This window comes from Ochotona curzoniae, unplaced genomic scaffold (assembly GCF_017591425.1).
Source record: "Ochotona curzoniae isolate NIBS_2020 unplaced genomic scaffold, NIBS_Ocur_1.0 scaffold_1852, whole genome shotgun sequence".
Taxonomy (NCBI): Eukaryota; Metazoa; Chordata; class Mammalia; order Lagomorpha; family Ochotonidae; genus Ochotona; species Ochotona curzoniae.
Genome location: NW_024467087.1, coordinates 52,350,689 through 52,361,706, shown reverse-complemented (window position 1 = coordinate 52,361,706; position 11,018 = coordinate 52,350,689). Strand labels below are relative to the sequence as shown.

Below are 11,018 nucleotides of genomic sequence, written 5' to 3'. Positions count from 1 at the left end.
ACAATCTGGGGGCAGCACAGTGGCATAGTAGCTTAACCTTCAGCCTGGAGGGTCAACATCTCCCTGCTTATCTCTCTGCTTATGACCTGAGAAATCAATGAAGGATGGCTCAGGTCCTGGGGCTGCTGCACCCAGGGAGGAGACTCAGAAGCAGCTCCAGCCTCCTGGCTTCAGATCAGCTCATCTCTGGCCACTGTGGTCATTTAGGGAATGAACCAGGGGATGGAAGATCTCTCCCTCTCTGTGTCTCTCCTTCTCTCTGTAAAATCTGCCTTCTAGATAAAAATGAATCTTTAAAACAGCAAGTAGATACGTTAGTCTGGATTTCAGAGCACGGAACTAGAGACATCATTTTGTAAAACTTCAGCAAAGAGATGATATTTAGGATCTTGAGAACTGGGAGAGTCCACTGGAGGAGCAAGTAAACAAAGAAAAGTGCCTGAGGCCTGAGACCTGGGATGCTCTAACTCTTAAAGAAAAACTAGCAAAGATCATTGAGAAGGACTATCCAATCCGAAGGTTTACAAGGGGCAAAGTGAGGTCACAGATACAGAGCTACAATTCAGACTCTCTTCTCACAGAAAAAAGATCACAAGCAGAAAGCGGCCATGTGCCAGGAGGAAAACCCCTTACATGCTAACGGTTATGGCACCTGGAGTATCTGTAACTGTGAGGAAATCAACGCCTGTTCTTTAAGCTGTCCAGTCTGTGGTCTCTTACTGTGGCATCCGGAACTGCATAATACACTAGGCTAGAGCTCAAGGTGATAGCAGCTAAACTTTAGAAAGCTGGGGGAGAATCAAGATGGCGGAATAGAGTAAGGACGCGTTTAAACGGAGAGAAAAACATTTAATCAGCATGAAGCAGAGAGGACACATTCCAGGAAATAGGAGAGAACAGAACAACAGCAGAGGGGTACCTGGAGACTGACAGACACAGGAAAGCAGCAGACACAACGGTCTGGTGTTGCAGTGACTGATACTCCAGCGGCATTCAGCTAACGGCAATCTGAACTCCACCAGTAGCTGGAACTCCACCAGCAACCAGGTGGGAAGGGACTTTCACTGGGAGCTTGGGAAGTGAACCCAGACAAAGAATTGTCCTTCCTGCTGGTTCCTTTGATTTGATCAGGAGCAGAGACAGAGCAGCAGATTCTAGATGGGAAGTAAGAGAACAGGGTGGATTTCATAGGCCAGTCAGCACCCTAGAGCTAAATTGGGCGCCATTTTGCGTAAAGAGGAAAGGGCAAGGGAAAGGACTGAGCATGTGCTAAACTGGGAGTGAACTCATTTCTGACTAAGTGAACTGCATCGATGTGTCATGCTACGGGTTCCATCCGGGGCAGGTCTGGGTAGCCCTCGGATCTGCCGGCTGGCAGATCAAGAACATAGTGGTGGTACCTCAGGCACCGTTTTGTGCACTGTGGCAATAGCTTTGGGACTGCAGGGGACAGCAGTGAACTGCACAAGTACTGAGCTCGCGAGAACTCACTGAGTTCCGTGGATCGCACTGGTCCCGCAGAAAAACAATACCGACTGTGGCATCGTACAAGTCAAAATAGGTCTGTGTGGCACCCAGAGATAACGTCCAACAGGTTCCGGGAAGATCAACACCACCACCAACCTAACTAGATAGGACACCTGGTGTCTCTCAACTCCTGGGACCTGCTACAACCGGAAGTGGGAAAAAGGTTGCAGAGACAACAGTGCAGCCTCAGCACGGTATCACAGAAGGTAGAGAGTGGTGAGCCAAGAGCTGGGGCTGTGGAGACCACGGTGGATATCTGACATACGAACCCAGACCTGGAACTTGCTGGAGGTTCTGGCATAATAGGCTACAAGCAAAAAGTTGTGTACCAACTGCAATAAGTAAAATCACATTGTAGACCTGAGGTGACACAGCTTAGAAACCTGCCCCAAGAAGACTCTGCTAACAAGAAGTGCAATGATCAAGAGCAAAAGAAGAGACAAAGGCACAATGAGTATTACTGAAAACTCCCCTACAAAGCAGCAAAACCCTTTGCCAACATCAGAGTTAACTGAGGAAGAAATCTAGAAAATGGGGCACACAGAATTCATAAAACTCATTTTAAAGCTTCTGATCAAAAATGAGAAGCACGTACAAGAGTTCAAAGAATGTGAGGAATATTTTACATAAGAAATGGCAGCAATAAAGCAAATCAAGGCTAATATATCAGAAATTAAGAACACAGTAGAGCAAATTAAAATGACAGTGGAGAGTCTCCAAAATAGAATGCAGCGAGCAGAAGAAAGAATCTCAGAACTGGAAGATATTTCCTGTCACCAGGGAGAAGCAAACAGAAAGCTGGAAGCAGAGCTGGATCAGGCCAAAAAAAGTATTCAAGAATTGAAAGACACTATTAAGAAGTCTAATATAAGAGTTATGGAAGTCCCAGAAGGTGCAGAAAGAGAAACTGGTCTTACAAATATATTTCATGAAATAATAAGGGAAATTCAACTAATCTGGAGAAAGAATTGGGAAACAAGATCCAGGAGTGGCACAGACCTCCCAACAGGCTTGATCAAAAGTGATCTTCACCAAGACACATGATCATCAAGCTCTCTTCAATTGAACATAAGGAAAAGATCCTTAAATGTGCATGGGAAGGAAAAAAATCAATTGACATATAAAGGAAATGCCAATTAAACTCACAGGAGATCTCTCACAGGAAACTCTACAGGCAAGAAGAGAATGGAGTGACATATTCCAGATTCTAAAAGAAAAAAATTTTCGGCCTAGGATAACATATCCGGCTTTCGGCCTAGGATAACATATCCGGCAAAGCTTTCTTTGAAAATGAAAAAAATTCTTCCACAGTAAAGAAAAGTTAAAAGAATTTGCCTCTTTCAAATCTGCCCTACAAATGATACTTTAAGATGTTCTCTTGACAGAGAAGAGGAATAGCACCTACCAAAACCAAAGGCAAACGGGAAGAACATCCCAGTAAAATGACAACAGAAGACTAAACCAATGAACAACCCATTCCTAAAATGACAGGACCAAAGAACCACCCATGTATATTTAACTCTGAAAGTAAATGGCTTAAGCTCAAGCAAACGTCTTGGATTAGTAGACTGGATTAAAAAACAAAACCCATCCAGTTATTGTCCGGAGGAGACACACTTCAACAAAGATCAGCAGAACCTCTATCACATGGATTTAATGTTTTCTGTTGGTTTCATCTCTTCAAAACACTTTCTTCTGATTAAATCATTCAATGACTCATAGATCATGCAGTGGCATCATTTTCTTGAAGAAGGTTCTTGATTTTCATTTCTTCAGCTACACATTAGTCATTTAATAGCATGTTATTTAACTTCTTGGTGTTGTTAATTTCTTTTTTCTCCCTGATGTTGATTTTGTTTTGTGGCTCTACATTTAAGGGGATGTATAGTAGCTGTGTCATGGAGATTGTCATATCTAGTAACATGTCATTTAACTTCATGGCATTGTAAATTTCTATTTTTCTTTCTATTGTTGATTTTGTATCATGACTTTTCATTTAAGGGGATGTACAGTAGCTGTGAAATGGAGACTAACATCCAGATGTGAGGATATAGCATAGCATGCATTTCTGCTTCCAAAGATGGACTTACAATGAAACTGTTTATATTATATCTTGACAATAGGATTCTGAACTCTCTGCCATTGTCCATGGCTGCAATGATGGACATATGAATGTGTATAAAGAACTATGTTAGTAATGATATAAAGGAACTAGGTGGGGGAGAGGGAATAGGGGAGGGGATAAGGGGATATGGAACTGCATCATAAAATGATAATAATAATAAAATGAAAAAAAATAAAATCTGTAACAAACAAACAAACAAAAAACCTTTAGAAAGCTGGGATCAGCACAATAGCCTAGCAGCTAAAGTCCTCGCCTTGCACACACCAGGACCCCATCTGGGCAGCAGTTCTAATCCCGGCAGCCCCGCTTCCCGTCCAGCTCCCTGCTTGTGGCCTGGGAAAGCAGTCAAGGACAGGCCAAAGCCTTGGGACCCTGTACCTGCATGGAGGACTCAGAAGAGACTCCTGGCTCCTGGCTTTGGACTGGCTCAGCTCCAGCAATTGCGGCCACTTGGGGAGTGAATCAACAGACGGAACATCTTCCTCTCTGTCTCTCCTTCTCTCTGTATATCTAACTTTCTAATAAAAATGAAATGAATCTGTTTTTTTAAAAGTTATGTGGTGTAAGAGCGTTTCAGAATTCACACAACTTGATGACTGACTGGATATGAGGAAAATCAAGAGTCAAAGGAAAACCGCAAGCCATTCAGCTGAATGACTAGGAAGATGATGATGTCATTAACTAAAGCAGCACAGAAAAAAACAAGCCAGCTTGCGATGCAAAGATGATAAGCACCCAAGGGAATTTTTAGGAAGCAATTGGAAATTAGACTGGTAGAATAACAGATGCTTGGGCATGGAATACGCACCTGGAGAATCAACCTCAGGATGAATGATATGGTCATTATATTATTTATAGTAGAAAAAATGAGAAATAAAAACAGAGGGAAAACCTGCAAATGATAAGGCCTCAGGAGGAAAAATAGAAGCCAAAACATATGAGAAACAGAAATAATAGAAGAATCGGTGCAGAAGCCAAGATCCCTACAGGAGGCAGTGATATTCCTACAATAAGAGTTCAAGGACACATGCACTAAGCACACTGGTTGACCGTAGAAGACTACAGGTGACTTTCAGGGGGAAAGAGCTCTTGGAGAAGGAAGGTGGCAAAAGCCAGACTGCGAGGTGCAAAGAAATACATGGATAAAAAGAAAACAGAGGAATCACAGGCACTCTTATTTATAAAAATTTGGCAATAAAGGGAAGGGCAAAGAAAGCGCTGACACTAGCATGCAATGAGCAACAGTATTGATGACAAAAGGTGAGCAAATTAATGGTGCTCACTGTTTCATTGGGTGTATTTCAACAGTCCTCAGATAATCAATATAAGCAATATATAATTCCTATCTGGGAAGTGTATTTTTAAACATATATATGTATCTATTGAAAGGGAGAAGGAGAGGTAAGGAAGAAAAGGAGGAAGAGAGAAATAGGAGGAAGAGAAGCAGGAATGGAAGGAGGGTGAGAGGGAATGAAAGAAAATATACTCCCTAATATGGTAGTTCACTCCCCAACAGCCCATAATGGGGGGAAAGGGAGACAGACACGGGGTCACGACAAAACCAGAAGCCTAGAAATCAGTCAAGGAGTCCCCCAGAGTTGGTAGGCACCCAACAACTTTAGCCATCAGCACTGCCTTCCAGGGTCCACTTCAGTAGGAAGTTGGCGTCACCAATCCACAAACTGAATCACTAAACCTGATTCTGGCAAATACACTGCCCCGGAGTGCACGGAGATATAAGAGATGTGAAAAAGCACAGTCACGGAGCTTTACAACTAGTAGACATTGTATTCATGTAGTCAGTTGTGTGTTCTCAACTTATCCAGGGATGCACAGCTAGCAAGCAAAACTAGAAATAGTATAGCACCTTTTCAAACCTGCGTTCATTGATCTTTGTAATATAAAAAATGTTGCTTCCTCTATATGATAGATTATTAACCTGAGATACAGAATCGCCAAATCAAAAGTACATTTCCTTGAGATGAGAAAGGAGAGTTTGTTTCAGCATAAGAACGAGAACTGGAACTGAACCTAGACACTCCTACATTAGGAGCAAGCATTAATGGCTTATTGCTAAGCCAAATGCTCATCTCTGAAAAGTCTATTTTAAAGTAATTTGATGTTAATGTAAAATGAATACAGTGATTAATATTTCATTAAAAATGGATACAAAATAAAGTTGGTACTCTAATACAAGAAATTTCTCTGAGCATGTGCAAGGTCTGTAATATTGGACTAAGTATAAGCAGAAAGCATGAAAAACAGCCTCCAACTATGTATTGTAACTCACATCTTGGTCCACGCTAGATGTACATGACAATAAACTAAATCAGTGCATGCTTTAAAAGTGCTGAACATAGTTTCTGGACATGTCAGGGGAAGAGACTATCTGAACTATAAAAACATGGGAAAGTTGCAGACACTGGGGACTGAATGCAAGCACTCTTTCAACAGCCCAGATTGTTCCATTCCATTCTAGGACAGTCCGTTTTCCCTCTCCAAACTGGAATAACTACAAAAATATGAGATCTATTTAAGGGTGATTTAGGAAACGTCTTCCTTTCTCACAAATATGGTTTATTCTATGATAATTCCTAACTGTTTAACAATCTAGTTCTTAAGTGCTTGAAGGAAAAAATTCTTCATTTAGTTTTCTCTGCCTGTTTATTTTAAAAGACTGAAATATATGAGGCCAGTGCTGTGTCACAGTGGATTTCCATTTGGGAAACCCATATCTATAACCGAGTGCTGGTTTCAGTTCCAATAACTCCATTTCTGATCCAGCTTCCTGCTAATGTACCCAGGAAGCAGAGGGTGATAACTCAAGCATTTGAGCTTCCGCCTTGGCTCTTGACTTCAGTGTGGCCAAATTCCAACTGTTGCAACCATATAGGGGAATGTTATCAGCTGAAGGAAGAGTTCTTTCTGTGTCTCTTTCCCTCTTTCAGATAAATTAAAAAAAAAAAAAAACTAAAATATGTTTCAAAATAGTTATCAGAAACTTGCTGGTGGCTTCCTGCTAGCTGTGGATATGAAACCTTGTCAAAATCAAATTTGGCACCATCAAAATTTCCTTCACCCATAAGGATATACCGTTTTTCCTACTCTTATACATTAGCTATTAAATGACTCATCTTCTTTCACTAGAAAACAAAAAATAAGTACCCCACCCCCCATGCTTATTTCCTACCTTGTTTAGCTGGTAAAACTCTATTTCGAAATGATTTGGCTTTCCCTGCTTCATGGCTATTTCCACTTCTGCTATGTCCACTGAAACTCGAAGAGGAAAATGGCCCATCTACTTCATCATCAAGTAGATACAGTGAAAGGCCTTCAGCAGCATCTGAAACTTGCATTTTAAAAGATTGTTAACATAGTTGTTTCCAGGCAAGTTAAACTGACTGCTTTTAAACTGTATCTCAACTATTTTGTTCTAACCCCAAGACTGTGTTGTTCTATGAAAGAGGTGAGAATGTTTTGAGAACAAACGGCTTCACCATCATTAAACTTTTAAGGAAAAAATGTGAAAAACTTTATCCACGGAATCCACCAGCACATGTGACGAATCCACAAATTTTTACTTTGGCAAATATAATGTAGATACGTGCACTGAGACACAATAGAGGCATTAAAAAATGAAAGTCACAGAACTTTAAAGCCAAAAAACTTCAAAATTAATGCAAATAATGTGGCCTCATAACTTATCCAGGGCCACATAGCTAGCAAGCAGAATGGGATTAAACTATAATTTTTCTAAATGTAAAATCACTGTGGTTGTTTCTAGAAACCATGTTGCTTCAGATGCTTAATAGCAGTATGAAACTGACCTACAGAACACCCAAAATAAACGTACACTTACCGGGGGAAGAAAAAGGAGAGCTAGTCCTGGCATAAGACACTGAGGTATTCTGGTCATTTTTAGGCTGCAACTTCATTTGCTTCTGTTTCCCTTTTGGACTGTAAGAAAAAAAAAACATCATAATGAGGAATTTTTCCATTCACAACACATCATGGTAGACAGTAGGTGAAATGCTTAAGCTAACCAAAGAAGAAATGCTCTAAAATCCAAGCAAAATGCCTCAAATTGATAATCTGACAAATAAACTTCAACCACTAGAATAAGTTTCTCATATATGGTAAAATCCACACGGGTACAAGTATCTCAAGATCTTCATAAACTGTTCAGAAACATTCAGAAGCGAGTCAAAACATACAAAGTGCTTTGAAAACATGAAACGCTCCATCCATATGGCATACCTAGGATCTCTGCTACTAGACAATGAACTGCTGCTGCTCCTTAGACGTTTTCTGTACCGTGGCCTTCTCCGCTTCTGACTCTGGATTGCTGACTTATATTCAGAGATGATATTTTTAATATGACTTTCAAATAAAGCAGATAGTCGCAGCGTCATGCTATAGATCTGTAAAGGTGGAAATGACAATCATAATTGCTTGGATTAAATGGCACCGAATGGTACAAATACACCTTGATTGGCATCAGCATCACAATCCCACACAAAATCAATTCACTAAGTAGTCACTTGAGAAATTCTTGAAGTGTTAAGATAATTTCACCTCCAAATGAATAAACGTTTAGAAAAGATAACTTCATGGTAGAAAGGGAAATACAAAATTTTCATGTTATCAAGGGAATTTTAGATGAAACATTTTAAAGGACGATTTGCAATCTGTATCAAAAACCTTAAAGATATGATGCTCTGTATTTCTGGGAAATTGCATAGATTACTGCACAGACACAAAACTCATGATCAAGAACATTAACGATATTTGCCATAGCACTAGTCATGTAAAAGTGAAAAACTAGACAAACCCTAAATGTTTAGCAAGAGGACAATAATTAACATAAAACACTTAAAATCTTATTTTCAAAGAGTCATAGTTATATGGGATAATATTTGCTATAAACAAGTAATCAAAATATGAAAGCCACTACTTTAAGGAATGAATAACCATTTGTAAGTATATATGTGAATCAGTGAAATCTTAGAAGTATATACACTGAATGCTAAGGGTAAATAAAAAGAGCTTGACTCTACAGAGGACTCTTCTTTTCTTTGTACTTCTCTATATTTCCCAAACTTTATGCAGAGAACAGACCTTTTGTAACATTCAAGATCAAGAGTCGAAAAGCAAATGTAAAAAATTAGGATTTATGAGGTGAAGCGGCCAAATGTATAACTACTGCGCAAGTGATTTAAAAGTCAATCAGATACCAGTGACTCAGAGAGGCAAAAATTATTATTATGTCCACTGACAAAATATGGGGAAAATATTAACTGTGAGTATGAATAAATAGGAACAATTTCCCAATGGACTATAAATATTCTGATCTACAAACACATTTCATATAAATTAATTCTATCAACCATCTTTGTATTTATCCAGTTACCAGACCTATTAAAAGCTCAAACTACTATAGCTCCTTTCCTAGTTAAAGAGTAAAGATAAGGGGGAAAGAACAAAACAACATGGTTGTTTCAGAATGACTGAGTGTATATTAATACACATCCAATAAGTCATATTTCAGACAGGATAGTGATAACAAGGTTCAGTAACTACGTCAGAACTCTAGTGTCTATTTATTTCGAAATTTCAAAAGTTCTGAAAGCACAGCTCGACACATATCATTAAACCCTGTATAATGAAAATATCTAACATTAGTTTTCGTACCCTTGATTTTTTATTAGAGGTATAAGCTTTGGAGTTGCTGAATATTTGGCGAACATCCTTATAAAATTCCAGAGGACTACCATAGCTTCCGGCTTCCAAAGTTTCTCTCACAGTGCTGAAATCCATAGGCGTATCGACAGTGTCTTGGAAATCCTACAAAGAAGAATGTATGCTTACATACTTGATTTATACAATATCTATATTAAATAACACAGTGGGACTGAGAGCTGCATCATTTACTGATGCAAATCCACCATGAAATATGCATTGCTCTTCAACCTGCCCACTGCCTCTCCCCAACCTCAAACAAACTTTAAGTGGCTCATGAAAACCGCAGGGGTTTGTGGGAGACATTTAGTCTTCACATTGCTGCTAGTTATCACACGTAAAGAACTCTGAAGTGACAGACAAGATATGTGTAGTTACCGGTTACATCCCTGCAGAGTATGCAATAAGGAATTCCATTTCTTACTGAAAGGCTCATAAAACCTCCACATGCTGGCAAATTAATTAGTGATGACAGAAAATTCAATTTTTACACATATTTAGACAGTTCCATTGTATAAATTAGCTATAGACAAAGTACTTCAGACAGCTCATGGAAATAGAAAATTTTATTTTCATGCAGAAAAATCCAAATTCCCGTAGTTTTTTTCATAACGTATATTTTCCACAAAGTTTTAAGTTTCTTCATGAGATTTCCAAAGTATCTAGCTCTGAAAGCATTTTACTTAAAGTGTCACTAGTTGAATGCCAAAGTCAAATTGGCTTTGCTTTTCTGCTTTTTAGTTTTTGGTTTTTTTTTTTTTTTTTTATCAATGTGATCGTTTTGCTTCATCTAAAGTCTTCCATCTCATAGGTTTTAAATTTATTTGATTTACATTAGGGGGGAAAAAGATCTCACTTTAACCTAAATCATTCAACTCTGAGATTTTTGGAAGGGGTATCATATGGAATGATACTCTAAAATTGGTACCTATATATTCATACTGAAAAACGTAGTGTTAGGTCCTCCATCCGATTCCAAATCATTAGAAAGTAAAACCACCACAAGAGAAAACCCAAAGAACCAGTAGTAGCAACACAGAAAAGAGACAAGAAAAAATATTTCCAAAGTAAAAGAAAACAAAATTGCTATAAATGCATCTCATTCTCTTAGAACATTTCAGTAGTATGTCTTAAGTTTTTCACAGAATGAAAATGTGAGAGCTTAGCTAGTATGATGATGGCAACTCAAACGTGTGAATTGCCTGCTGAATGTGAAGTCCCAGTGGAAACAATCATTGTCACACAGACATCTCGTACTGTGTAACTGAGCCTTCTATTGGGCTGCAATAGCTTTATCTACATAGACAAGTAAACATTTACATGGATGCTACAAAGAATAATCTGGAGAACACCTTAATATGAAAAACAAATAAACAATGGTACCAGGAATTGAACAGAGATCAAAATATCCAGTTAGAAGACACCCTTAACAAATTATATAAAGAACAAAAACAACCAGGATATGTCGTATAAGAAACGACTAAGCCTACCTCAGACAGAGAGGAATCTTGTCTTTCTGCAACAGCTGATCCCGACGATTCTCCCTCTTGCTCTTGATGGATCTTTTAGGGTAAAGAGCACATATTGTATTTCCAGACCACAACAAAATTATAAAGAATTGTAACTC

The 11,018-nt window shown here is 38.9% G+C and overlaps 1 protein-coding gene across 1 annotated transcript in view; it reads right to left on the bottom strand.

The window, feature by feature from the left end:
• Nucleotides 1-11,018, bottom strand: part of BRWD3 (bromodomain and WD repeat domain containing 3) — a 126,336-nt gene that overhangs the window by 8,101 nt on the left and 107,217 nt on the right. The window contains exons 36-40 of the mRNA XM_041000007.1: nucleotides 10,882-10,953; nucleotides 9,344-9,496; nucleotides 7,910-8,073; nucleotides 7,512-7,609; nucleotides 6,843-7,001 (exon numbers count right to left, since the gene is read on the bottom strand). Coding sequence (XP_040855941.1) covers nucleotides 6,843-7,001; nucleotides 7,512-7,609; nucleotides 7,910-8,073; nucleotides 9,344-9,496; nucleotides 10,882-10,953 — 646 coding nt within the window. The remainder of the gene's footprint in view (nucleotides 1-6,842; nucleotides 7,002-7,511; nucleotides 7,610-7,909; nucleotides 8,074-9,343; nucleotides 9,497-10,881; nucleotides 10,954-11,018) is intronic.